This window comes from Piliocolobus tephrosceles, chromosome 15, assembly GCF_002776525.5.
Source record: "Piliocolobus tephrosceles isolate RC106 chromosome 15, ASM277652v3, whole genome shotgun sequence".
Lineage (NCBI taxonomy): Eukaryota > Metazoa > Chordata > Mammalia > Primates > Cercopithecidae > Piliocolobus > Piliocolobus tephrosceles.
In genome coordinates, this window is record NC_045448.1 from 64,680,364 (window position 1) to 64,707,453 (window position 27,090).

General features: G+C 38.1%; 1 protein-coding gene across 2 annotated transcripts in view; it reads right to left on the reverse strand.

The window, feature by feature from the left end:
- Positions 1–27,090, reverse strand: part of PELI1 (pellino E3 ubiquitin protein ligase 1) — a 65,804-nt gene that overhangs the window by 13,989 nt on the left and 24,725 nt on the right. The window contains exons 2-3 of one of the 2 annotated variants that reach the window (XM_023224135.2): positions 12,062–12,171; positions 1,593–1,732 (exon numbers count right to left, since the gene is read on the reverse strand). In XM_023224135.2, the coding sequence (XP_023079903.1) occupies positions 1,593–1,663 (71 nt within the window). In that variant the 5' untranslated portion in view covers positions 1,664–1,732; positions 12,062–12,171. The remainder of the gene's footprint in view (positions 1–1,592; positions 1,733–12,061; positions 12,172–27,090) is intronic. The other variant, XM_023224136.2, reaches the window with a different exon arrangement.

Sequence of the window (27,090 nt, forward strand, 5' to 3'; positions counted from 1 at the left end):
GTTTTGTTTCTGAGAAAAGAATTTTAAGTCTCAAAGGGCCTTAGAAGATCTTGTCTAATTGTCATTTTTACAGAGGAGGAAACTAAAGCCCAGGATGGATCAGTGACGTGCCCAAGGTCACACAGCTAGCAGTGCTGGAACAAGCACTGGATTCTAAGATTCCTAACATCTAGTCAAGCTCAGTAACTCCATATGATTTCCCCAGTTTCTCTAACTCTCTCATCTGAAACAACACATTCTCACTTTAACCTGACTCTCATACTGCAATATCTCGAGTTGCTTTTTAGGCAAAAGCAGAGCAACAGCAGGGGGAAAATAAAATTAGCAATTTTCTTTTTTCTTATTTTTTTCGAGACGGAGTCTCGCTCTGTTGCCCAGGTTGGAGTGCTCGGCTCACTGCAACGTCCTCTTTCTGGGTTCAAGTGATTCTCCTGCCTCAGCCTCCCAAGTAGCTGGGATTACAGAAATGCACTACCACGCCCAGTTAATTGTTGTATTTTTAGTAAAGATGGGGTTTCATCATGTTGGCCAGGCTGGTCTTGAACTCCTGACCTCAGGTGATCCACCCACCTTGGCCTCCCAAAGTGCTGGGATTACAGGTATGAACCACTGCACCCAGCCTAAAATGAGCAATTTTCTAGTTTCTGAGATCTCTAGTTAAGAAAGGCTAATACTGTGTCTCCACTTTGATAGTTACAACAAGTTTAAGTGGAACAAATTGAAATAATTTGGAATAACAGAATCATCTATTCCTCAATCTTCAGGTTCTATTTCTGTGAGTTACATGGATGAAATTACTTTAGGAGCTAACAAGTAGCTAGGTCCTGGGCTTCAGAGGCATTATGCTGTCACCATACATATATACAACTCCTTTAACCAAAATGTACAGCACAAACCAATAACTACCTTAGATGGGCAAAAGAATAAATGAAGACTAACCTACATGAAATGATTTAAAGCAGGCAAGGGAAAGGGAATTTTTGGTAAAGTCAGCTGAAACAAAACATGGGATAGGGAAGACAAATGGAATGACTGTGACAGTGGACAAATACACTTTTCATTTCATTTCATTTTTATCTTTTTTTTTTTTTTCCCTGAGACAGAGTCTCACTCTGTTGCCCAGGCTGGAGTACAGTGACGCAATCTCAGCTCACTGCAACCTCTGCCTCCAGGGTTAAAGCAATTCCCCTGCCTCAGCCTCCCAGGTGGCTGGGATTACAGGCATGTGCCACCACGCCCGGATAATTTTTGTGTTTTGCGTAGAGACGGGGTTTCACCATGTTGGCCAGGCTGGTCCTGGCCTCAGGTAATCTGCCTGCCTTGGCCTCCCAAAGTGCTGGGATTACAGGCGTTAGCCACCATGCCCAGACTTTCCATTTCATCTTTAAGAAACTTTGCCCTCTTTGCGGGTAAGGGTGAGACAAAGTTTATGTCATATTTGAGTGCTTTTAAACAATAGCATGAATATGAGAATTAAAAGAGTTTCCTGATTTGGTAACACTACCAATTCCAAAAAAAAGTACTTACAGCCTAGATGCCAAAGTTAGCATATATTATTAAACTGTGTGTCTTATCAAATGGAGAAACCTTACCCTAAGACAATGAGTTCACCATATTTTACTGGTGCTTTAGATGGATGATTTTCTTGATCAGGAGAAAACATGAGCTTGGCTGTCTTTCTCAAATCTTTGTTCACTGGTCAGGAGCCTTGGGACACCTTTTGCATTATTTCCTAGAGGGGAAAAGTTTTCATTAATAATGTGAACAATTCATTTCAGTTTAAATAAAGATGTTATTTTCCAGCAGTCCTCTTGAACACAATATTATGCAAAGCATCACATGGTATGTACATTTTATGGGACACTTTGCCCAATAATGATTATACATTTTACAAAACTGTTTAAATGAGTCAAAAAGGCAAATTTGAAGACTTCCACTTACAGAAGCATACAGCAGATAATACTTTTGCCTAATATATCCCAGACTCGGAGCTAAAGAAGGCAGCAAGCTGGAAATGCCAACTGGCACAGACAAAGTCACAACAAAAGCTTGCTCTCCCTAGCCAAAGAAACAAGAAAGGGACAGCCTGGCAAGACGGAAAACTTTTGACAGTAACTGCTCCACTCCAGCCAAACCCAGTGAACAGTTTTGCCCCACCACCACCCACACCAACGAAAGCTAAGTGAGGAGCCTTGACTTCCAGCTCATAAACCATAGTGAGGAGCTCCAATGCCCTACTGGGGCAATGTCAAAGTAGGCCGAGTAGGGAGCCAGTGGTGTCAAGCTAGACTTCTAGACCAAGCTAGACCGGGCATGCCCCAACACCCATCCCAGTGGTGTCAGCTAGATTTCTACCCCCCACCCACCAAAAACAAGAAGGATTCTCTTCCTGATGCGTCAGTAGAGGCTGAGTAGGGACCCTTGACTTCTACATCCACCTGGAAGTAATGAGGCACCCCCTATGACCTTGCCAAAGCAATGTCAATAAAAGCCAGTGGAAACAGAAGGTTTAGATAATAACCAGAGTCTAGGAACATAATATGAAAATACCTAGTTTTAACAGAAAATCACTCATCCTAGCAAGAACAGTATTTAAAACAATACAAAACATAGGCTGGGCGCAGTGGTTCACGCCTATAATCCCAGCACTTTGGGAGGTCGAGGCAGACGGTTTGAGACCAGCCTGACCAACATGTAGAAACCTTGTCTCTACTAAAAACACAAAATTGGGGGGGGGGGGGGGGGGTCGCGCCCAAGAAGGCCAAATAGGAACAGCGCCAGCCTCCAGCTCCCAGCGTGAGCGACACAGAAGACAGGTGATTTCCACATTTTCAACTGAGGTACCGGGTTCATCTCACTGGGGCATGTCGGACACTTGGCGCTGGTCTGCGGGTGCAGCCTGACCAGCAAGAGCTGAAGCAGGGCGAGGCATTGCCTCACCTGGGAAGCGCAAGGGGGAAGGGAATTCCTTTTCATAGCCAAGGGAAATTGAGACACACAACACCTGGAAGATCGAGTAACTCCCACCCTAATACTGTGCATTACCAAGGGTCTTAGGAGATGGCACACCAGGAGATTATATCCCACACCTGGCCCAGAGGGTCCCACGCCCATGGAGCCTCCCTTATTGCTAGCACAGCAGTCTGAGATCTAATTGCAAGGCGGCAGCGAGGCTGGGGGAGGGGCGCCGCCATTGCTGAGGTTTAAGTAGGTAAACAAAGCTGTTGGGAAGCATGAATTGGGTGGAGTCCATCACAGCTCAAGGAGGTCGGCCTGCCTCTGTAGACTCCTCCTCTGGGGACAGGGCATAGCTAAACAAAAAGCAGCAGAAACCTTGGCAGAGGTAAATGCCCCTGTCTGACAGCTTTGAAGAGAGCATTGGATCTCCCAGCACGGAAGCTGAGATCTGAGAACGGACAGACTGCCTGCTCAAGTGGGTCCCTGACCCCTGAGTAGCCTAACTGGGAGACATCCCCCACTAGGTGCAGACCGACACCTCACACCTCACACCTCACACGGCGGGGTACACCCCTGAGACGAAGCTTCCAGAGCAAGAATCAGACAGCAACACTCGTGGTTCAGCAATATTCTATCTTCTGCAGCCTCCGCTGCTGATACCCAGGCAAACAGGGTCTGAAGTGGACCTCAAGCAAACTCCAACAGACCTACAGCTGAGGGTCCTGACTGTTAGAAGGAAAACTAACAAACAGAAAGGACACCCACGCCAAAACCCCATCAGTACGCCACCATCATCAAAGACCAAAGGCAGATAAAACCACAAAGATGGGGGAAAAGCAGTGCAGAAAAGCTGGAAATTCAAAAAATCAGAGCACATCTCCCCCTCCAAAGGAACGCAGCTCATCGCCAGCAACGGAACAAAGCTGGATGGAGAATGACTTTGACGAGTTGAGAGAAGAAGGCTTCAGTCGATCAAACTTCTCAGAGCTAAAGGAGGAACTACGTAACCAGCGCAAAGAAACTAAAAACCTTGAAAAAAGATTTGACGATTGGCTAACTAGAATAACCAATGTAGAGAAGTCCTTAAAAGTGACAGAGATGAAAACCATAACACGAGAACTACGTGACAAATGCACAAGCTTCAGTAACCGACTCAATCAACTGGAAGAAAGAGTATCAGCAATTGAAGATCAAATGAAGGAAATGAAGCGAGAAGAGCAGTGTACAGAAAAAAGAGTAAAAAGAAATGAACAAAGCCTCCAAGAAGTATGGGATTATGTGAAAAGACCAAATCTACATCTGATTGGAGTGCCTGAAAGTGACGGGGAAAATGGAACCAAGCTGGAAAACACTCTGCAGAATATCATCCAGGAGAACTTCCCCAACCTAGTAAGGCAGGCCAACATTCAAATTCAGGAAATAAAGAGTATGTCACAAAGATACTCCTCGAGAAGAGCAACTCCAAAACACGTAATTGTCAGATTCACCAAAGCTGAAACGAAGGAAAAAATGTTAAGGGCAGCCAGAGAGAAAGGTCCGGTTACACACAAAGGGCAGCCCATGAGACTAACAGCAGATCTCTCGGCAGAAACTCTCCAAGCCAGAAGAGAGTGGGGGGCCAATATTCAACATTCTTAAAGAAAAGAATTTTCAACCCAGAATTTCATATCCAGCCAAACTAAGTTTCATAAGTGAAGGAGAAATAAAATCCTTTACAGACAAGCAAATGCTGAGAGATTTTGTCACCACCAGGCCTGCCCTACAAGAGATCCTGAAGGAGGCACTAAACATGGAAAGAACAACAGGTACCAGTCATTGCAAAAACATGTCGAAATGTAAAGTCCATCCATGCTAGGAAGAAACTGCATCAACTAGCGAGCAAAATAACCAGCTAATATCACAATGACAGGATCAAGTTCACATATAACAATATTAACCTTAAATGTAAATGGACTAAATGGTCCAATTAAAAGACACAGACTGGCAAATTGGATAATCAAGACCCATCAGTTTGCTGTATTCAGGAGACCCATTTCACATGCAGAGACACATACAGGCTCAAAATAAAGGGATGGAGGAAGATCTACCAAGCAAATGGAAAACAAAAAAAGCAGGGGTTGCAATCCTAGTCTCTGATAAAACAGGCTTTAAACCATCAAAGATGCAAAGAGACAAAGAAGGCCATTACATTAATGGTAAAGGGATCAATTCATCAGGAAGAACTAACTATCCTAAATATATATGCACCCAATACAGGAACACCCAGATTCATAAAGAAAGTCCTTAGAGACTTACAAAGAGATTTAGACTCCCATACAATAATAATGGGAGACTTTAACACCCCACTGTCAACATTACAGATCAAGGAGACAGAAAGTTAACAAGGATATCCAGGAATTGAACTCAACTCTGCACCAAGCAGACCTAATACACATCTATAGAACTCTCCACCCCAAATCAACAGAATATACAGTCTTCTCAGCACCACATCGCACTTATTCCAAAATTGACCACATAGTTGGAAGTAAAGCACTCCTCAGCAAATAAAAAAGAACAGAAATTATAACAAACTCTCTCTCAGGCCACAGTGCAATCAAACTAGAACTCAGGATTAAGAAACTCAATCAAAACCGCTCAACTACATGGAAACTGAACAACCTGCTCCTGAATGACTACTGGGTACATAACAAAATGAAGGCAGAAATAAAGATGTTCTTTGAAACCAATGAGAACAAAGATACAACATACCAGAATCTCTGGGACACATTTAAAGCAGTGTGTAGAGGGAAATTTATAGCACTAAATGCCCACAAGAGAAAGCAGGAAAGATCTAAAATTGACACCCTAACATCACAATTAAAAGAACTAGAGAAGCAAGAGCAAACACATTCAAAAGCTAGCAGAAGGCAAGAAATAACTAAGATCAGAGCAGAACTGAAGGAGACAGAGACACAAAAAACCCTCCAAAAAAATCAATGAATCCAGGAGCTGGTGTTTTGAAAAGATCAACAAAATTGTTCGACCGCTAGCAAGACTAATAAAGAAGAAAAGACAGAAGAATCAAATAGATGCAATAAAAAATGATAAAGGGGATATCACCACCGACCCCACAGAAATACAAACTACCATCAGAGAGTACTATAAACACCTCTACGCAAATAAACTAGAAAACCTAGAAGAAACAGATAATTTCCTGGACACTTACACTCTCCCAAGACTAAACCAGGAAGAAGTTGAATCCCTAAATAGACCAAAAGCAGGCTCTGAAACTGAGGCAATAATTAATAGCCTACCTACCAAAAAAAGTCCAGGATCAGACGAATTCACAGCCGAATCCTACCAGAGGTACAAGGAGGAGTTGGTATCATTCCTTCTGAAACTATTCCAATCAAAAGAAAAAGAGAGAATCCTCTCTAACTCATTTTACAAGGCCAACATCATCCTGATACCAAAGCCTGACAGAGATACAACAAAAAAAGAGAATTTTAGACCAATATCCCTCATGAACATCAATGCAAAAGTCCTCAATAAAATACTGGCAAACCGAAGCCGGCAGCACAACAAAAAGCTTATCCACCATGATTAAGTGGGCTTCATTCCTGGGATGCAAGACTCGTTCAATATATGCAAATCAATAAACGTAATCCAGCATATAAACAGAACCAAAGACAAAAACCACATGATTATCTCAATAGATGTAGAAAAGGCCTTTGACAAAATTCAACAGCCCTTCATGCTAAAAACTCTCAATAAATTCGGTATTGAAGGAACGTATCTCAAAATAATAAGAGCTATTTATGACAAACCCACAGCCAATATCATACTGAATGGGCAAAAAACTGCAAGCATTCCCTTTGAAATGGCACAATACAGGAATGCCCTCTCTCACAACTCCTATTCAACATAGTGTTGGAAGTTCTGCTAGGGCAATCAGGCAAGAGAAAGAAATAAAGGGTATTCAGTTAGGAAAAGAAGAAGTCAAATTGTCCCTGTTTGCAGATGACATGATTGTATATTTAGAAAACCCCATCGTCTCAGCCCAAAATCTCCTTAAGCTGATAAGCAACTTCAGCAAAGTCTCAGGATGCAAAATCAATGTGCAAAAATCACAAGCATTCTTATACACCAATAACAGACAGAGAGCCAAATCATGAAAGAACTCCCATTCACAAGAGCTTCAAAGAGAATAAAATACCTAGGAATCCAACTTACAAGGGATGTAAAGGACCTCTTTAAGGAGAACTACAAACCACTGCTCAGTGAAATAAAAGAAGACACAAACAAATGGAAGAACATACCATGCTCATGGATAGGAAGAATCAATATTGTGAAAATGGCCATACTGCCCAAGGTAATTTATAGATTCAATGCCATCTCCATTAAGCTACCAATGACTTTCTTCACAGAATTGGAAAAAACTGCTTTAAAGTTCATATGGAACCAAAAAAGACCCCGCATTGCCAAGACAATCCTAAGTCAAAAGAACAAAGCTGGAGGCATCACACTACCTGACTTCAAACTATACTACAAGGCTACAGTAACCAAAACAGCATGGTACTGGTACCAAAACAGAGATATAGACCAATGTAACAGAACAGAGCCCTCAGAAATGATACCACATATCTACAGCCATCTGATCTTTGACAAACCTGAGAAAAACAAGAAATGGGGAAAGGATTCCCTATTTAATAAATGGTGCTGGGAAAATTGGCTAGCCATAAGTAGAAAGCTGAAACTGGATCCTTTCCTTACTCCTTATACGAAAATTAATTCACGATGGATTAGAGACTTAAATGTTAGACCTAAAACCATAAAAACCCTAGAAGAAAACCTAGGTAATACCATTCAGGACATAGGCATGGGTAAGGACTTCATGTCTAAAACACCACAAGCAACAGCAACAAAAGTCAAAATTGACAAAAGGGATCTAATTAAACTAAAGAGCTACTGCACAGCAAAAGAAACTACCATCAGAGTGAACAGGCAACCTACAGAATGGGAGAAAATTTTTTCAATCTACTCATCTGACAAAGGGCTAATATCCAGAACCTATAAAGAATTCAATCAAATTTACAAGAAAAAACCAACCCCATCAAAAAGTGGGCAAAGCATATGAACAGACACTTCTCAAAAGAAGACATTCATACAGCCAACAGACACATGAAAAAATGCTCATCATCACTTGCCATCAGAGAAATGCAAATCAAAACCACAATGAGATACCATCTCACATCAATTAGAATGACAATCATTAAAAAATCAGGAAACAACAGGTGCTAGAGAGGATGTGGAGAAATAGGAAGACTTTGACACTGTTGGTGGGACTGTAAACTAGTTCAACCATTGTGGAAAACAGTGTGGCGATTCCTCAAGGATCCAGAACTATAAATACCATTTGACCCAGCCATCCCATTACTGGGGATATACCCAAAGGATTATAAGTCATGCTGCTATAAAGACACATGCACATGTATGTTTATTGTGGCACTATTCACAATAGCAAAGACTTGGAATCAACCCAAATGTCCATCAGTGATAGACTGGATTAAGAAAATGTGGCACATATACACCATGGAATACCATGCAGCCATAAAAAAGGATGAGTTCGTGTCCTTTGTAGGGACATGGATGAAACTGGAAATGATCATTCTCAGCAAACTATCGCAAGAACAGAAAACCAAATACCGCATGTTCTCACTCATAGGTGGGAACTGAACAATGAGATCACTTGGACACAGGAAGGGGATCATCACACACTGGGTCCTATTCTGGTGGTGGCGGGGGAGGGATAGCATTAGGAGATATACCTAATGTAAATGACGAGTTAATGGGTGCAGCACACCAACATGGCACATGTATACATATGTAACAAACCTGCATGTTGTGCAGTTACCCTAGAACTTAAAGTATAAAAAAATAAAAAGTAGAAATTCTGATTTTATCAACATAGTGATTTTGTTGAAATGAAGACAATAAAAATAAATTTTATGAAACAAAAACAAATAAAAAATAAATAAAATATAAAAATACAAAATTAGCCGGGCATGGTGGCACATGCCTGTAATCCCAGGTACTCAGGAGGCTGAGGCAGGAGAATCACTTGAACCTGGGAGGCGGAGGTTGCAGTGAACCGAGATCATGCCACTGCACTCCAGCCTGGGCAATAGAGCGAGACTCCGTCTCAAAACAAAAACAGAAACAAAAACAATGCAAAAGATAATCAACAGGTGCTGAAACTTAGATGACAGCATTACCTGACAAAGATTTAAATGCAACTATGATAAAACTGAACAGTGGAAATTACTTGATCTGAACAATAGCGAGAAAATAGGAAAAACAAAATGAAACAAAAAACAAAGCCTTATGGACCCGTGAGACTATAGCAAAATCTAACCCGTGTGTCACTGGACACACATGTCAAAAAGAGAGAAGAAAGAGTCAAGCTGAAAAAGCACTCAAAGAGGCTGGGTGCAGTGGCTCACGCCTGTAATTCCAGCACTCTGGGAGGCTGAGGCAGGTGGATCACTTGAGGTCAGGAGTTCGAGACCACCCTGGGCAACATGGTGAAACCCTGTCTCTACTAAAAATACAAAAATGAGCCAGGTGTCATGGTGTGCCTTGTAGTCCTAGCTACTTGGAAGGTTAAAGCGGGAGTAACCGCTTGAACCCGGGAGAAGGAGGTTGCAGTGAGCCAAAACTATGCCACTGTACTCCAGCCTGGGCGACAGAGTGAGACTCCGTCTCAAGAGAAAAAAAAAAAGAAAAGAAAATATCCTGGAAGCAGAGAGAGAGAACACTGCATTTATAGGGGAAAAACAATTAGATTGACAGTGGAGTTCTCACCAGAAACCATAGAACCCAGAAGATAGTAGCATAATATTTTTCAGGTGCTCACAGAAATGAAAGGGAAGTCAAGACATTCTCTGAAGAGGAAAAATTGAGAGAATTTGTTACCAGCAGACCCACTACAAAGAATGGCTAGAGGAAATTAACTAAACAGAAAATAAATAAAAGAACCTTAAAATATCAGAGAAGATGTAAAAACATGGTAGCAAAAATATGAGTAAATACAATAAACTTACCTTGTCTTGAATTTTCTAAATTTTGTCTGATGGTGAAAGTGAAAACTATAATACAGTTAGATGTGGTTCTAAATGTACGTAAAGAAAATAGTTCAGAAAGGCTAAGGTGGGAAGAGCACTTGAGGTCAGGAGTTGAAGATCAGCCTGACCAACATGGTGAAACCCCATCTCCACTAAGAAGACAAAAATTAGCAGGGTGTGGTGGTGCGTGCCTGTAGTCCCAGCTACTCGGGAGGCTGAGGCAGGAGGATCACTTGAACCTGGGAGGCAGAGGCTGCAGTGAGCCCAGATCGCACCACTGCACTCCAGCCTGGGTGACAGAGCAAGACTCCATTTCAAAAAAAAAAAAAAAAAAAAAATATATATATATATATATATATATATATATATAAATAAATTTGACACAAGTATGACAAACAAAAAACACTTCTGATAAGCCAGAAAAATCACTACAATAAATAATCCCCAAAATATTATCATGTCTATTTCATCCTCAGTTTAATGGGATCAAGTATTTTCCTGTATTTATTTCTCTCCCTAGTTCCTGATAGACCTGTTACAAAGGTTTCACAGCAAAACTCCTACTAGCTAGCCCATAAAAGTCTCCTCATTTTATACCTCCACCAACAGGTTTCATAGGAATCTCATGAATGAAAAAGGTCTACTTGTCTTTTTCTACAGTACAGTGAAATACAGCCTGTGCAGTGGTACTTCTGGTGAGAAGGCAACAGGGAATGTACGTAGCCCAATGAATAAGAATACGTCAAAGGAAAAGTCAATGAATAAAACAAATCATTCTGACCCCTACTAATCCCTTGGAAATGACATACACATTTAGACCAGTCATCCACACTAACACACAACTTCTGTCATCAATAAATTCAAAAAATTAAATTATTTTAAAAAAATGCTTCAGAAATATTTTAAGAACATTTCCATCATTCAAATACACTAAAAACACCTCTCGTCTCCCTAGATATCTTTGCTTTTGCTGAAGAGATTTTAATTCATCACAGTATTTAAAAGGTTACCGAAACCAGTATATTGCTATTTCACCATAACTGTGATACATTTGAGTTGTGAGGCAATCAAATTCCTTATTTAGAAAAATAAACTTATGCTAAGCTAACTAAAACCTTCAATGTAAAAACTGAAGTTTCAAGAACAATTACATCAACCAAAGAACAATTTTGGTCCATATAATAAGATCTTCTGACATACATGAAATCATACTTTAGTATATAAACATGTATTCATGCCCTCTCATTTCCCCTCTAAGAAGCATTTCATTTTAAAAAGTTATACAGAAGCTTAACTAGAGGCATTAGCTGTGCTTTTTCTGTTTAGACAATTAAGGAACTGCCATCAAACATGAAACCAATGCTTTGACACATTTCTGACCAAGAACAGCAATAATTAAAAATTTAATAACAATTAAATTTAAATTAATTTTAAATTAAATTTTAATAACGTTGCTTTGTTTTGATTTGAATTCCTATTTAGAGTTACTATTTAAAGGATATGATGGTTTTCTATTTATAGTAGCAAAAATTTCCTTTAAAATAAGCTTACTTATTTAAAGGAGTCAATTTAAATTGTATTAAATAGAATTAGTAAGTGCACAGATATGGCAAACATCTGAAAGTGTAAATGACTGTATTTGGCTGACATTAGTATATCGCATGGCTAGCAAGTATTAGCCTGTGTTCTAGTTCTTGCTGTCTCTGAACAAAGCAATCTGTTTCCTCATCTCTGAAAACTAAGGGACTAAAGTAGAATAAAGGGAATTTGGGAGCTGGAAAAAATATAAGCGACCATCTGGTCCTGACATAAGAATTTACAAGTAACGTGCATAACACTATAGATTTAGTTCTATTGCCTCTATAGCAAAAGGAACAATTTTTTTTGCTTAGACAAGAAACTAAAAAACAAGAGGAGGGCTGGCATGGCACCCTGCATATACGGCCCTTGGTCATATTAGCCAAGGAAAGCAATGTATTTCCAATCAGACACATTCTTACTCTGCTTAGATCCGTTAGAAGGTCTTATCTGGGGTTATTTTCTCAGTGACATCGAAGTTTCAATCACAGGAACACATTCAATCTTGGCTTCTACTTCTGTATTTGATAATCTAAAATCCAAAATAAAACACTTTTGTAGTACCAGTTATTTATATACATAAATGACCCAAGATAAAGTCTTTAAAATTTAAAAATGGCATATAATCAATCAATATACAACTGGCATTATTAAACTGCAAATAAAATGTGCTGTGACAGCTATTCCTCCTGGAACCCTTTTTTTTTTACGTGTTCTCTGAAGAAAGATTCATGATCTTTCCAAAGGTTTATAGTCTTTAACAAAGTCCAGTACCTAGACAGTGCTTTCCTACTCACTGTCTTTATATATTCTCTCTATATTTTAAAATCTGAGTAAAAGAATTCTTCAAAATGAATTCCTAGGCTGCGCATGGTGGCTCATGCCTGTAATCCCAGCACTTTAGGAGGCCAAGGTGAGAGGATCACTTGAAGCCAGGAGTTCGAGACCAGCCTGCACAACATAGTAAGACTCCCGTCTCTACAAAAGAAAAAAAAAAGTAAAAACAGAAAAAATTAGCCAAATGTAATGGCATGCACCTATATCGCCAGCTAGTCAGAAAGCTGAGGTGGGAGGATCACTTGTGCCCAGGAGTTTGAGGCTGCAGTGAGCTCTGATCCTCCAGCCTGGGTGATGGAGAGAAACTCTGTCTCAAAAAAAAAAATCTTGAAGTCATGTACTTGAGAACTTTAAATGAGTATGTAGATAAAAAACATCCAAATATTTCAATTACTGGCTCCATTTGTTGGTCTTCAATTAAGTTAGTTTGACCTCATGTATTCAGCCCTATCCCAATGTTATCTAGCACCAAGAACATGAAATAGCACCATTAATTCTACTCAAGACAAGAAATGCTAGAGAAAATCTTCCTAACAAAACTGTCTTCTATTTCGTCTATTACTTTGAAACTCTGCTTGATACTTGAAAGCATGTTGCTCTCATTAGCAGAAACTAAACTTCCAGAGTTAAAAAATTTTTTTAAATAAATATATTCTGGAATAGTGTTATTTTCTTTGTGGGTGGGGAGAACATGAAAAATTAGTCACAAAATATATAGTTATTAGGAATAGTATTATTAATTTGACTGTTAAACATTCTACTCATTTCTTCTTTAAGGGCCAGTGAAATACAATTATTTTTATATCAAGTTTTCCCAAAGGAAAGACTTTCTATAATATCTTGCACTTTCACCTATAAGAAGAAAAACTGAGAAATCAATCTTTGTCCCTTAACGTAACAAATGTTTTCTTTATTTACATCACACACAGCCTTCTGCTTACTACCTACTAAACACAAGTACAAAATTCCTGCCCTAAAAAAAAAAAAAAGCAAAACAAATACTAAGAAAGGGACAAAACAAATCTTATGCAGATTGTTTACACAATCTTCTGAGCACTTCTATTTTGGTGGGCAAGTGGGTAGGCATAATGGGGTACTGAGAAAAAAAGGAAAGGAAAATGTTTTAAAACATGAAAATGTTATAACATTTCTTTATGATGAAAAACAATGTGGACTGCATATATTATCTCAGATAAAACAGATTTCCATCTATACTAGAGTTTCCTTGTGGCTGATTTCAAAAACATGACTCAAAACAGAAAGAACTGCTTTAGTATGTTTGTGGTGGAACCATTTTATGAAACAAATTCAGCTGATGATTGGAGTTTAATTCACAGCAGTTTCTTGATAAGAGTGAAAATTTAATCACCTTCTTCCTTCTTTTGCAACCAGCAGGAGTAACACACAGCATTTTTACATAAAAGGAAAAATAATGGTGTGCAGTAGTAGTTGGAGGTTACTACTTTCTGCTAGTGTCTTTTAGCTTCTCAATACAGCGGTGGAGGAAGTGAAGTCTATGTTCCCCTTCCCAAGATACAGGACACCACCTGTGCAAATTCCCAGTCTCCTCTCTTAGAGAAGCCAAATAACATGCTGATAGTCTATCACCTACAGGGATAACTTATTTTCATCCGGATGGAAAAGCAATTAACATCTTTCCTAGGGACAGGATGTGTTCCTTTAAACTGGGGTTTCTCAACTTAGGCTTTACTGACATTTTTATATTGTGGGGTACTGGCCTGTGCACTATAGGGGGTTCAGCAGTATCTCTGGCCTTTCTGTTCTACCTAGATGCCGGTAGAACATTCTAGCTGTGACTTTAAAAATGTCTCAACTTCCTATCTCCCCACTACTTGCTCCTCCACCTTGTGAGAACCACTGCTCCAATCTTGAAGACAACATACTTTGTTCTTGGGATGGAAATTTCCCCTTTTTCTGGCATACTCCTTGGCACATAGTAAGGTACTTAATGTTTGCTTACTAACATTATACTGATACTGATAATAAAAGGTTATTTTATACTAAGACTTGTGTTAGTAAAGGCCATGGCTTTGAAGGTGGGTGTAGTTTCAGTATTTTACTAGAATTGATAAGGGGCTGAGAGTGAGAATGAGAATCTTGCCTTGATGGCAATTAATTATTAATGTGTCCATGCATTTAAAATATTTTAATATTGTGGCTACCTCTCTCAAATGGTGGAGGAAAGCGACTAGAGCTGGAGTGGCCAAGGAAGTAGCTATAAGGCTAGTGCTGGGTAGCCTGCTGTTTAGAGAAAGGCAAATATTTGGAGGCTAGATAAGTATCTTCTGGACTAAGGGACCCATATTTAGAAAAATTAAAAGCAGGTTTTGGCAAGCATGGGAGAATTCTTTTAGGTCAAAAGAGGGTGTCAATTTGAATCAACCTTGGGGTAAGGTCTATCTTGCACTTGCATAGAATGGTAATTAGCAAAATGCTTTCACAAAAGATTATTTTATTTGACCCTCATAATAACCCTGTGAAGTGGGTAGGAAAGCCTTAACTCTATTTTCCAGATAAGGGAACTGAGTAGGTCAGAAAAGCCAAGTGACTGTTTGAAGGTCAAAGAACTCTGGCAGAGCTAGGACTGAGATCCACATGTTAACTCAACATATATTAACCCATTTAATTTCTATTACAACTATAAAGTACAATTGTTTGTCCCCATTTTATAAATGGAGAAACTGAAGCTACCAGAGATAAAGTGTTGCAGGTTTTCTGATGTCATTACTCCACACCCCAGACAAGGTAGAATGGGGCTAATTCCTAAACAGACTAAAAGACCCTATTACAGGACCATTTAGAGGACTAGAACGTATTCACATGTAAAGTAAACCCTAAAAAAGTTATACTTCAGCATAGATTAGTAACAACTATTCAACTATGACTAGTGCTTTTTGAGACTATTTGAACCTTTGTCACTTCCTCAATGTTCACTGTATTTGTCAACCATTTCCTGGTAGTGGCCAACAACAAATATTTCCGTAAATAAAGTGGACTTTGTGTGCTTATTTTAAAAATGAGGACAGAAAGGAACCACCCAAGGGGGGAAAATCAGGGTATTTCACAAAGGTAAATTCCTGGTACCACCAGGAAGAAAAACATACACATTAGAAGTGAGTCCAGACAGCTTAGGAACAGACAGGGTCAAGTGCTTGCTCCCTGATTGTGGAAGGAGAGCTGTTTACATCGACTTGCAACATTACTCACAAATAATCACTTAATTCCCCACACCTAGAAAATATATTTTTAAAGACACAACTAAGAACCCAAACAGTTTGCCTGCCCATTCTTAGCTTGTATTCAACAATTTTAGATTACCAAAGTTCCTAAAATGATAAAATGCTCCTCAGAAAGCAAGATTAGAAAGTCCTCTAGGTTTAACCATTAAAGTCGCAAATAAAATTCTGCAAAAAGCAGCAAATTCAGTGGAATTTGACAGTTATTTGGAACAAAAACATGGGATAAAAGGATATTCGTGGGAAATCCTATCATTTTCTAAAGTCAGCATCCCACACTGGTAGTCCCTTTTCATAATGGCAAACACTGAATTCTGTTTCTGTGCCAAGCACTGTTCTAAGCACTTTACATGTATTAAGTGATTTAATCTCTGGGACAACCTTATGAGATAGGAACTATTATAACCCACATTTTACAGATAACAAAACTAAGGTTACAAATCAGCACTCTGGAATTGCTGAAACAATTGAGTTTTAAAATACAGGCACATCTGGTTTTGTTGCACTTTGCTTTATTTTATTGTGTTTCACAGATACTGTGTTTTTTACAAATTCAAAGTTTGTGGCAACCCTGCATTGGCAAGACTATTGGTGCCAATTTTCTGACAGCATGTGCTCACTTCATGTCTGTGTCACATTCTGGTAATTCTCACAGTATTTCAAACTTTTTTCATTATTATTATTATTGTATCTGTTATGGTGGTCTTGGTCTATGATCAGTGATCTTTGATGTTACTGTTGTAACTGGGGGTGTCCTGAATTGTGTCCATATAAGGTGGTAAACTTAATTGATAAATGCTGAGTGGGTTCTGACTGCTCTATTGACTTTCTCCCATCTCGCTCACTCTCCTTAAACCTCCCTATTTCCTGAGACACAATATTGAAATTATGCCAATTTAATAATCCTACAGTGGCCTCTAACTGTTTAAGTGAAAGGAAGAGTTGCAAGTCTCTCCCCTTAAATCAAAAGCTAGAGATGATGCTTACTGAGGAAGGCACATTGAAAGTTGAGACAGGCTGAAAGTTAGGCCTCTTCTGCCAGTTAGCCAAGCTGTGAATGCAAAGGAAAAGTTCTTGAAGGAAATTAAAAGTGCTACTCCAGTGAACACATGAACGATAAGGAAATGAAACAGGCTTATAACTGATATGGGGAAAGTTTGAGTGGTCTGGATAGCAGATCAAACCAGCCACAACATTCCCTTAAGCCAAACCTTAATCCAGCGCAAGGCCCTAACTCTCTTCCATTCTATGAAGGCTGAGAGAGGTGAGAAAGCTGCAGAAGAAGAGATGAAGCTAGCAAAGGTTGGTTCATGAAGTTTAAGGAAAGAAGTCACCTCTCCACAACACAAAAGTGCAAGGTGAAGGAGCAAGTGCTGATGGAGAAGCTGAAGCAAGTTATTCAGAAGATCTACTAGCTAAGGTCATTGATGAAGATGGCTACACTAAATAAGATATTTTCAATGTTGACAAAATAGCCTTCCTTCTATTGAAGAAGATGCCATCTAGGATGGCAGATAGCATTTCATAGCTAGAGAGAAGTCAATTCCTGGTTTCAAACTTCCAAAGGACAGGCTGACTCTCTTGTTATGAGTTAATGTAGCTGGTGACTTTAAGTTGAAGCCAATGCTTATTTACCATTCTGAAAGTCCTAGGTCCCTAAGAATGATGCTAAATCTACTCTGCCTGTCCTCTATAAAGGAAACAACAAAACCTGGAAGACAGCACACATCTGTTTACAACATGGTTTACTAAATATTTTAAGCACACTGTTGAGACTACTGCTCAGGAGAACATTCCTTTTAAAATACTACTGCTCATTGACAATGCACCTAGTCATCCAAAAACTCTAATGGAAATGTACAAGGAGATGAATACTTCCTTATATGTAATCTATTCCTGATGAAGATGCTGTGAACAATTTTGAAATGACAACAAAGGATTTAGAATATTACACAAACTTGGTTGATAAAGCGGTAGCAGGGTTTGAGAGGATTGATTCCAATTTTGAAAGAAGTTCTACTGTGGGTAAAATGCTATGAAACAGCACTGCATGCTACAGAGAATCTTTTGTGAAAGGAAGAAATCAATGTGGGAAACTTCATTGTTGTCTTATTTTAAGAAACTGCCACGGGCATCCCAACCTTTGGCAACCACCGCCCTGATCAGTTGGCAGCCAGCAAAGATCACAATTTGCTGAAAGCTCAGATGATTGTCAAGCCTTTTTTTTTTTTTAAGCAATCAAGTATTTTTAACTAAGGTATGTACTTTTTTTTTTTTTTTTTTTTTTTTTTGAGACAGAATCTCGCTCTGTTGCCCAGACTCTGGAGTGCAGTCAGCCTTCTCCCAACTTAAAGGTGTGAGAGTTCCATGTTGTACTGGCCCTCCCAAGTCACAGTGCTTGCTAGGTCTCATGTCCTTTTTCTGATGTGAAACTGTCAGGGACAGCTGGTACTACACAAGTGTGACCACTCACTGGACTGAGTGATACCTAACCAAAGTGACCTAGCCACACACTGGCAAGAATTTGGCAGAACAATACTTCATGGTGTTTTCTTAAAAATAAAAACAAAAAACACTTGCGACATATAAAGGGCAATTTTACTATTGAATGCTCCTGGTGGTTTTATTAGAAAACACTTTATATATGCAATTATATTACAGCTTCTGAGTTAATACTATATACCAAAATCTTTAAGAAGATTTGAACTTATTTCAGTTCTGCCACCTACCCACATCAATCGTACTCTTAAGAGTTTATGAAGGGAAAAGGAATGAGGGCTTGGAGGAGGAAGAATAAAGAACAAGCAGCAGCCCTGGGTAATTTTGACACATTTCATTTAAAAAGCTTTAAGAAAAATATAAATCTTGAAAAGCCAGAAAGTGATTTTATTGAATTATCACTAATTATTTCATTACGATTGTGTTTTCTTTAAACTAGAAGAGACACTCATGAAGGACTAAGCCATGACTGTACTTAGGGCCAACTGAGAACTCGGGCCCTTGATAGTCAGGAGGGTCCTTCAAAAATTCTCAGATTTACAAACCAGCTCTGTAGCACATGATTTTCTCATCCTATAAAATGATGACAATGCTTCCCACACCTCTTAGGATTTGTTTTGAGGACTGAATGAAATTCAGTTTGCTTCACTCACTAAATACACTTTTTTTTCTTTTAATAAACCAACCTCATAGCACAGGACTCAACTTGTGCCTCAGCAAAATTTCAAATGACTACAAGTCAAAGACTTTTGGGTATCTGAAAATTATTCTCAAAAACAAAAAACAAAAAACAAGCATTTATTAAATACCTACTACGTACTTAGTTGGGCATACGAAGTTGGTCTTAATAAATACTTGGTTGATTTATGGTGATGCTGCCCCATCACTTAATATTTAATTATTTTCTTAGAGATTCATATTTCTCAGTATCTTAAAAAAAGTTTATAATCTGTTCTTTGTAGATAACTGTTGATACCATGCAGAAAGTTCAATTTTTTTTTTAACCACTCTTAATATATAATAGACCTGGAAATACAATCAAAGACCTCAAAAAACATTGCACTTAGTTTCAAGGTTGAATGCTGTATGAACGTTTGATTCTCCATGGGGGGAACTACATCTAAATCAAACATCTAAATAGAGCATATATTCTCTGCTCTTTTAGAGAAGCTAACTTTAAGTCTTAGTTTCGAAATTCCATTATAAGCTTCATTCAAAAGGAATGAAAACAGAAAAATGTAGTTGAAAATTCAAATTACAAATAAGTCTCCAATACTGTAGTAAAGTCGACTACTAAGAGAGAGAAATCATTATTAAAAGATGACAATTATTACTACTCTAATGAACAAAAGTTTCATCTTACGAGAGTTCTAATTTTCTCTTTGGGTCACGAAAAGTTTTCAAAAGTAGCATCTAATCTTTCCTTAACCAAATCACAATGTTTTCCCAATAATTTTTTTTGGGGACAGAGTGTCGCTCTGTCGCCCAGGCTGGAGTGGAGTGGCACGATCTCAGCTCACTGCAACCTCTGCCTCCAGGGTTCAAGTGATTCTCCTGCCTCAGCCTCCTGAGTAGCTGGGTCTACAGGTACGTGCCACCACACCCAGCTAATTTTTTGTATTTTTAGTACAGAAGGGGTTTCACTGTGTTAGCCAGGATGGTCTCAATCTCCTGACCTCGTGATCTGCCTACCTTGGCCGCCCAAAGTGCTGGGATTACAGGTATGAGCCACTGTGCCCAGCCCCTTTGTTTGTTTAAACAGAGTGAATATTTTATATCACTCAATATGGTATTCCTATTTAGCCCTTTTCATTAGCAAAACAATAAATACATACAGCTGGGATATTTCTATGAATTCCCTCTTTATCCACTCTTGATTATTGTTATGCTAGCACATTAAAAATACTCCAATTAGGTAAATTATTATGATCAACTTTCTTTCCAAAATTACAACTTTTCTCTTGTCACTAACTTAACATCCATTTTATACCTACACAAGAGAATGAATACTGCCTCCTCACAAACAGATTAGAAAACTGGATCCAAAACAATCATACATTACTGAGCAGCACATCTCTATTCTAGAAATCAGATTAAGCTGTTCATGAATTTCCTATAGAAAGAAAAACATTTTCAATTATACTTTTTCTTCTGGTGAAAATAAAATGTTTCACAAAAGAACACTGCTGGGAAACTAGTAAGTATTCATTTTTTAGCGGAAAGAGTCCCCCTCATCAATCATTAGACCTAAAATTATTAAATCTCTTCCAACCCCATCGGAGGAAGAACAAACAGAATATTCAGGTAGAAACATTACTTAAAATCTCTATAAAGCATGACTGTCAATATTTTTAACAAATTCTTCATAATTTTTCCCACCTTATAATATTTAAATATTAAATTGTAGTTGTCCCAAAGGTCCAGATCTCTTTTTTGAGAAGATTTTGGGAAAAGATTTATGGCTGAAAAACTATGCTTCTGAATAAGTTGTCTACAGCTAATTAAAGTACAATGACAGCATCACCATTCTGGCTACGAAACAACATAATTCTCAAACTTGTAACAATGAACAACATTAAGTTCTAAAACATGTTTTTGTTTTTTTTTTTTAAACCCTAAGTACTGTAGCTTGGATTGCAAAAATATTAAAAATGAACAGCTTTCAGTTCTCTGTTGACCAATAATCAACAGGCAATAGACACCTGTAGTGATATTTCTTAGGCTTTCTTTAAGACTGATGAGAGATGAGATTCATAGTGTAAATATTCTCTAAGAACACAAAAGCCTTGGAGCTTGAGATTTACTTAACTCCTTCCCTAAGATGGAAGGAAATTTAATCCATACAACATACTTCCTAAAACTGAATATGAAAAAATAAATGTGAAAAGTTAAATAGAAAAGATCTGATGAATTACGCTTCAAATTATTCCTTTTGCAAGCTTACTTTTAACCTGAAGCATTGACAATGTGATACTTAAAATGAAGCCACAGAACACCTATCTCTATTTCATCATTATCACCACAAGCTATAAAGACAACCTTCTCACGGAAAAATAAAATCCAGATAGCATTAAAGCATCTGCCAGTTACAGTTGGAACCACACACTGAATAGCTGGCTGTCTGCTCACGGTTTTTTCACTTAAGCACCTCATAATGTGTGTGGGTGGGCCTATGTTACGCAAAATAGGTAAACACTACAAAATTCTAGATTCCACTGACCGAAGTGACAATTCACTTCTCCCTCACCTCCTCCCTAAGGAAGTCTGTGGCCCAAAAGGGAAGAAATGGAAGAGGAAGCACAGAGCAATTTTTAACACAGGCTTAATATCAAGTTATACAGTAAGGTACTTCCAGAAAGAGTATTGATATTCCATTTCTTAAAAAGCAGCTTGAATTAACTATATATTCTATAAATGTCAGAAGTATAACTATAATACTGAAGCGCCTTTTCATATTAGTAAACCTATTTTTATAGATTTAGTATAGTACTCAATTCGTTAAGTGACACTACATTTAAAAAAACACAAAAATCAATACAATTCACATGTAAAGAAGGTAGCCCCTTTAGCACTATTAAGTGAAACTGATTTTTGTGGTCTGGTTATAAAATATTTTATTATCTCAGGCATAAAAACAGGTGAACATTCAATCACATTTTCAATTGATCACACTTGTTTATTTCCAGCTTTATTCTTTACAACTTTAAAATAAATTAGATACATTTGATGCTCATGAATATGGAGAAACCATAGCAGTACCCAGAGGTAAGCTGGGATTGGACAAGCTTAATCAAATTGCTATGGAAAGCACCAACTTACTGACATGTGCTGTTCTCAGATTATCCCACTTGTAAATTCCATTCTAGAAAGTACTGCCTGCCACTCCAAATTTCCCCACATGCTGTCTCAGGAAAAGAACTGTGTTTTCTTATGGTGAATGGTTACACACAGAGCTTGTCTAATCCTCCAAATAGCCAAAGGCAAACGTGATTAATTACATTTAGGATTATTTAAAAGAATACTAAAATTAAGTCACAATAGTAAATGCTTTTCATACTTGTTCAATAATTTGCCCATGCAAATCACTGATAATCTCCACCTATTAAAGTTCAACTTGAGTCTAGATGCTTGACATTCTTTTATTAAAGTTCTTTAGCAGCCCTCAAGTGTTCAACCCTTTTGTAAAAAGTTACTAGTTATTACAGCAGAGCCCTAAAATTAGTATTGATACCCACAGTTCTGAGCCACCTAAGTAAATGGCTATCTAGACAATTTTAGCCTTAATTCAATTATGCTATACTGAATAATACATTGCTAATAAAACCTGACTGGAGACTCAGTAAGTGTCCTTGGTGACCTTAATTGGAATCATTCAAAGTCCCACCTATAAATACATTGTATCTTTTTTTTAAAAAAGTAGTATAAAAATACTTTTGGCGGCCCTAAGTTTATCTGCAAAGCCTTCTTACAATGTGTCCACAGGACAACAGTTCTGGTTCACAGTAGGGCTATCATTTTTAAGAGAACATCACTATAACAGTACCTAGTAACTTAATGCCTTGGCACATAATGAACCACCCTCTATCACACAGCTACAAGTTTACTTCTGTTGCTTCCCAGCATTCTGTAGCTGTCACATCCCCTGAAGCAGTTCTGTAAATCTGTTTAATGTTTCTTTTGCTCCTTGTGCTGGCAGCAGGCCCCCTTAGGTTACAGAGAAATAAATCTGCACAGATAGGCTGCTTATATCCAATGTTGATACCTGTTCAGTCCGGGAAACTCCAAAAATGATCGGGGCATATTCTAGGGTTTGTTATTTGATGATCCTGCCTTGTCATGTGATTCTGGGCTGATGAGATTGCTCAAGAAGCCGGACATGACAGATTTAATACTCATACTAAATAGAATGTAGTTGTAGCTGACTCTCAATGCCTTATACTTGATTCCATAACAAAACCTGAGGTCCTGTCATTCTTTGAACCAACATACCAACTCTCTTAACTTTGGAAGCATATCTCCTGTTTAACCCTAGGGAAACCAAGATATCAATAGTTCTTATATCATCATTACTATCCTGATGATTAAAAACAGAGCACTGAGAGTATAAAAATTCCTTGTGTCTTTAAAGATCTGTGTTTATATCAAATAATCTCTTGAGGAAATATATTTTTTTCTTAAAAAGTTCTAAGAAGACATTAAAGATAAAATCTCCATATTTTCTAAGTATCATAATGAGCTGACCAGGTGCCGTGGCCCACGTCTGTAATCCCAGCACTTTGGGAAGCCAAGGCGGGTGGATCACCTGAGGTCAGGAGTTCGAGACCAGCCTGGCCAACATGGAGAAACCCTGTCTCTACTAAAAATACAAAATTAGCCAGGCGTGGTGGCACATGCCTGTAATTCCAGCTACTCAGGAGGCTAAAGCAGAATAGCTTGAACCTGGGAGGCGGAGGTTGCAGTGAGCTGAGATTGCGCCATGGCACTCCAGCCTGGGCAATAAGAGCAAAACTCTATCTCAAAAAAAAAAAAAAAAAAAAAAAAAGAGTATTATAATGAGCTACTTTTATAATGGGATAAATAATCAAAGAAAAAAGGGTTAGAATTAAATTTCCAAACTTTTCTTTTCAAAACTACATTTTTTTAAAAGAGAACTTTCTTTTTGCTTCTCATATACGCTTTATTTACAATGATGTTTAATTAATAACATCATGGAGGCCAATTGAATACAAAAACAAAACATAACCAAAACCTAAAGTAGTGTTCTTAGTTGGAATCAAAGTTACCAAACTTTGGCAAATGAACCTGAATCTCAATGACCTTTACCCTACTCTTCCACATCCTGCTTGGCTTATAAAAGTTTTAAACTTCCCTATTTTCCTCTACAATGTCTGAACCTCTAGCAATTATCTCAGTTGAGCTCAGGAAAATGATAAACTTTGGTACTCTGAAACTTAAAAAAAATAACTCCAGAAAAACAAACAAACAAAACAAAGTGTACTTACCTCACAATTTCTAGGCCTTTTCAGAGGTTTCTTTTCTTATTAGGTTTGTTTCACCCTGGGATACAATGACCTCTGAAAACGTCCTTCTTCTTTAATGATCTCTTAATACTTCCAAGAAGGCAATCAAGGACTCATTCCTCACAGTCCCTTTACCTCTAGCCACACCCTCAGCAGGTGCATAAATTATTTCTTCCTTTAGTTCCACTCCACAGGTGACTCTTAGGTCACGTTCCTCCACCCCATAGTGCAAATTCACGCAGATGGCATTTGCTATTCTACAGTGCATTTGTACTGAATATCGACACGTGCCCAGTTTTTTACTTGTCAAATCCATCTAACTCCAATCCTTTTGCGAAAATGTACATTAGGCCTAAGATTTTTCAACAAGGTTTAAGAAGAAAAATAATCACGGTGTGACTGCATTATATAATTACATTTTAAAGCTGGAAAGAACCTTAAAGAATATACTGTGCAATTTGTTCAGTTTTCCTTCCAATTTCATTTTATAATAGATGAGAAAAATCTGTATTCAGAGAGGGTAAGTTATTTAATGACAGTCATAGGGCTAAGTAGTGCAGAATCATGACAGTCAATGACAGTCATAGGGCTAAGTAGTGCAAAATCTGTATTCAGAGAGGGTAAGTTATTTAATGACAGTCATAGGGCTAAGTAGTGCAGCTAGCTAACTGATCTTGGGATTCCTATGTTAGAGTCTGTTTCATTAATTTTGGAGGCAATACCACAAGCACTACAGAACAGAGCAGTCAGCCAATACGTAACTCCTACCTTGTACTGTGTATTATTACAGGAGATGGCCAAGTGTTCCACTCTTTTCTATATATTGTTATAATTGTATGCCACAAAGAAAAAGCCGAAAATTAGGTACAAATTTAATGAAAGGCATACCATGAAGATTTGTTTCTTTTTGCTCACCAGATAGAGCACTGCCTCCCTAAATTGGCTGTTCATACTCTGGCTTTGTGGGCTTTGTTTACCTGGCAGTCTCCTTAAACAAACAAAAGAAAACTAGCTATCAAAAGTGTTGCCATAGGTAACCCACATAATGAGAAAAATTATTTGCAAATCATATATCTGATAAGGTACTTATATCTAGAATATCTAAAGAGGTCTCATAGCTCGACAAAATATAAATGAAATTAAAAATTGGTAAAGGATCCACTTATTTCTCCAAAGAAGATATACAAATAGCCAATATGTACATAAAAAGATGCTCATTAGCCATGAGGGAAATACAAATCAAACCCACAATGACCACTTCAAACCCATGGCTATTATCAAAAAGTCAGATAATGACAAATATTGGTAAGGATGTGGAAAAGCTGGAGTCCTCAATCATGGCTAGTGGGAAAGTAAAATGGTGTTGTTACTTTGGAAAAGAGTCTGGCAGTTCCTCCAGATTAAACATTAAGTTATCATGTGACTCAGGAATTCAATTCCTAGGTATATACCCAGGAGAAATGAAGACCTATGGCCACAGACTGTGCATTAATGTTCATAGCAGCATTATTCATAATAGCCTCAAAGTAGAAACAACCCAAATGTCCATTAACGGTTGGATAAACAAAATGTGGTATATCCATACAATGGAATATTATTTTGCAGTAAAAGGGAATGAACTACTGATATATACTACAACATGGATGAATCTGGAAAACATTCTGCTAAGTGAAAGAAGTCAGTCACAAAGGATCACATATTGTATGATTCCATTTATATGAAATGTGCAGAACAGGCAAATCCAGAGACAGAAAGAAAGTAGATTAGTGGTTGCCTGGGAGGGGAAAGGAAGGGGACAGAATAGGAAATTGGGGAATGATAGCTAAAGGCTATGAGATCTGTTTTTCGGGTGATGAAAAATGTTCTAAAATTGATTGTGCTGCACAACTCTGAGACTATACTATAAACCACTAAAGTGTACCCTTTAAGTGTTTTACATGAATGGTATGAAAATTATACCTCAATAAAGTGGTTACAAGAAATAAGCAAATAAAGCTCTAGCACATTAAAAACAAAACCCTGCTATAGACTCAAGGTTCACTGGATGCTAGCACATACCTCTGAAATTCAAATATATTACTGATCTTATGCAACTTTATAACCTACATAAATTTTAAAAATTCTAAATACTGTTAACTCCTACTTCTTGGCCAGAGAAACTGAGGGAAACTAATCATTTGAACATTCTACAAGATAAGTTTTCACAAGCAAAACTGAAAACTTTCCCAAATGAACTGCTTTTCGTACCAGAAATTATGAAACTGACACTTAGGTTTGGAATTTTAAATCTCATAATCTGTTTCAGACTAGCTTTAATCATAAACATGTGCTTTTTTATGTTTTTGCTGATAATCTTGCATCATGTTCAATGACTGTTCTCTCTGACATCAACCACCAACTCTCCAATTCTGACACCGACTGGGCATCCAACAAATCAACTCAATTCTGACATTATTATCTACCTGGAGTTAGTGTCAGATCTCACAACTTAAAAAGCTCATGCCACAAGACTCCCCTAAGTTCAGATGGCAATCAAAGTCCCAAACCACCTGACTTCTAACCAACTAGCTATAAATTGAGGGTTCCCACAACCCCCTCCTCAGGTTCCATAATTTACTGGTACAGCTCACAGAAGAACAAGAAAACACTTCTTTTATGTTTACTGGTTTATTACAAAGTACGCAATCCAGGAACAGCCAAATGGAAGAGATGCACAGGGCAAGGGCAACGTATGTGGGGGGAGGGTGGGTAGGGTAGGGCAGTGAAGCTTCCATGCCCTCTCCAGGAATGCCACCCTCCCAGCAACTTGATGTGTTCACCAATTGAAAAACTCAATCT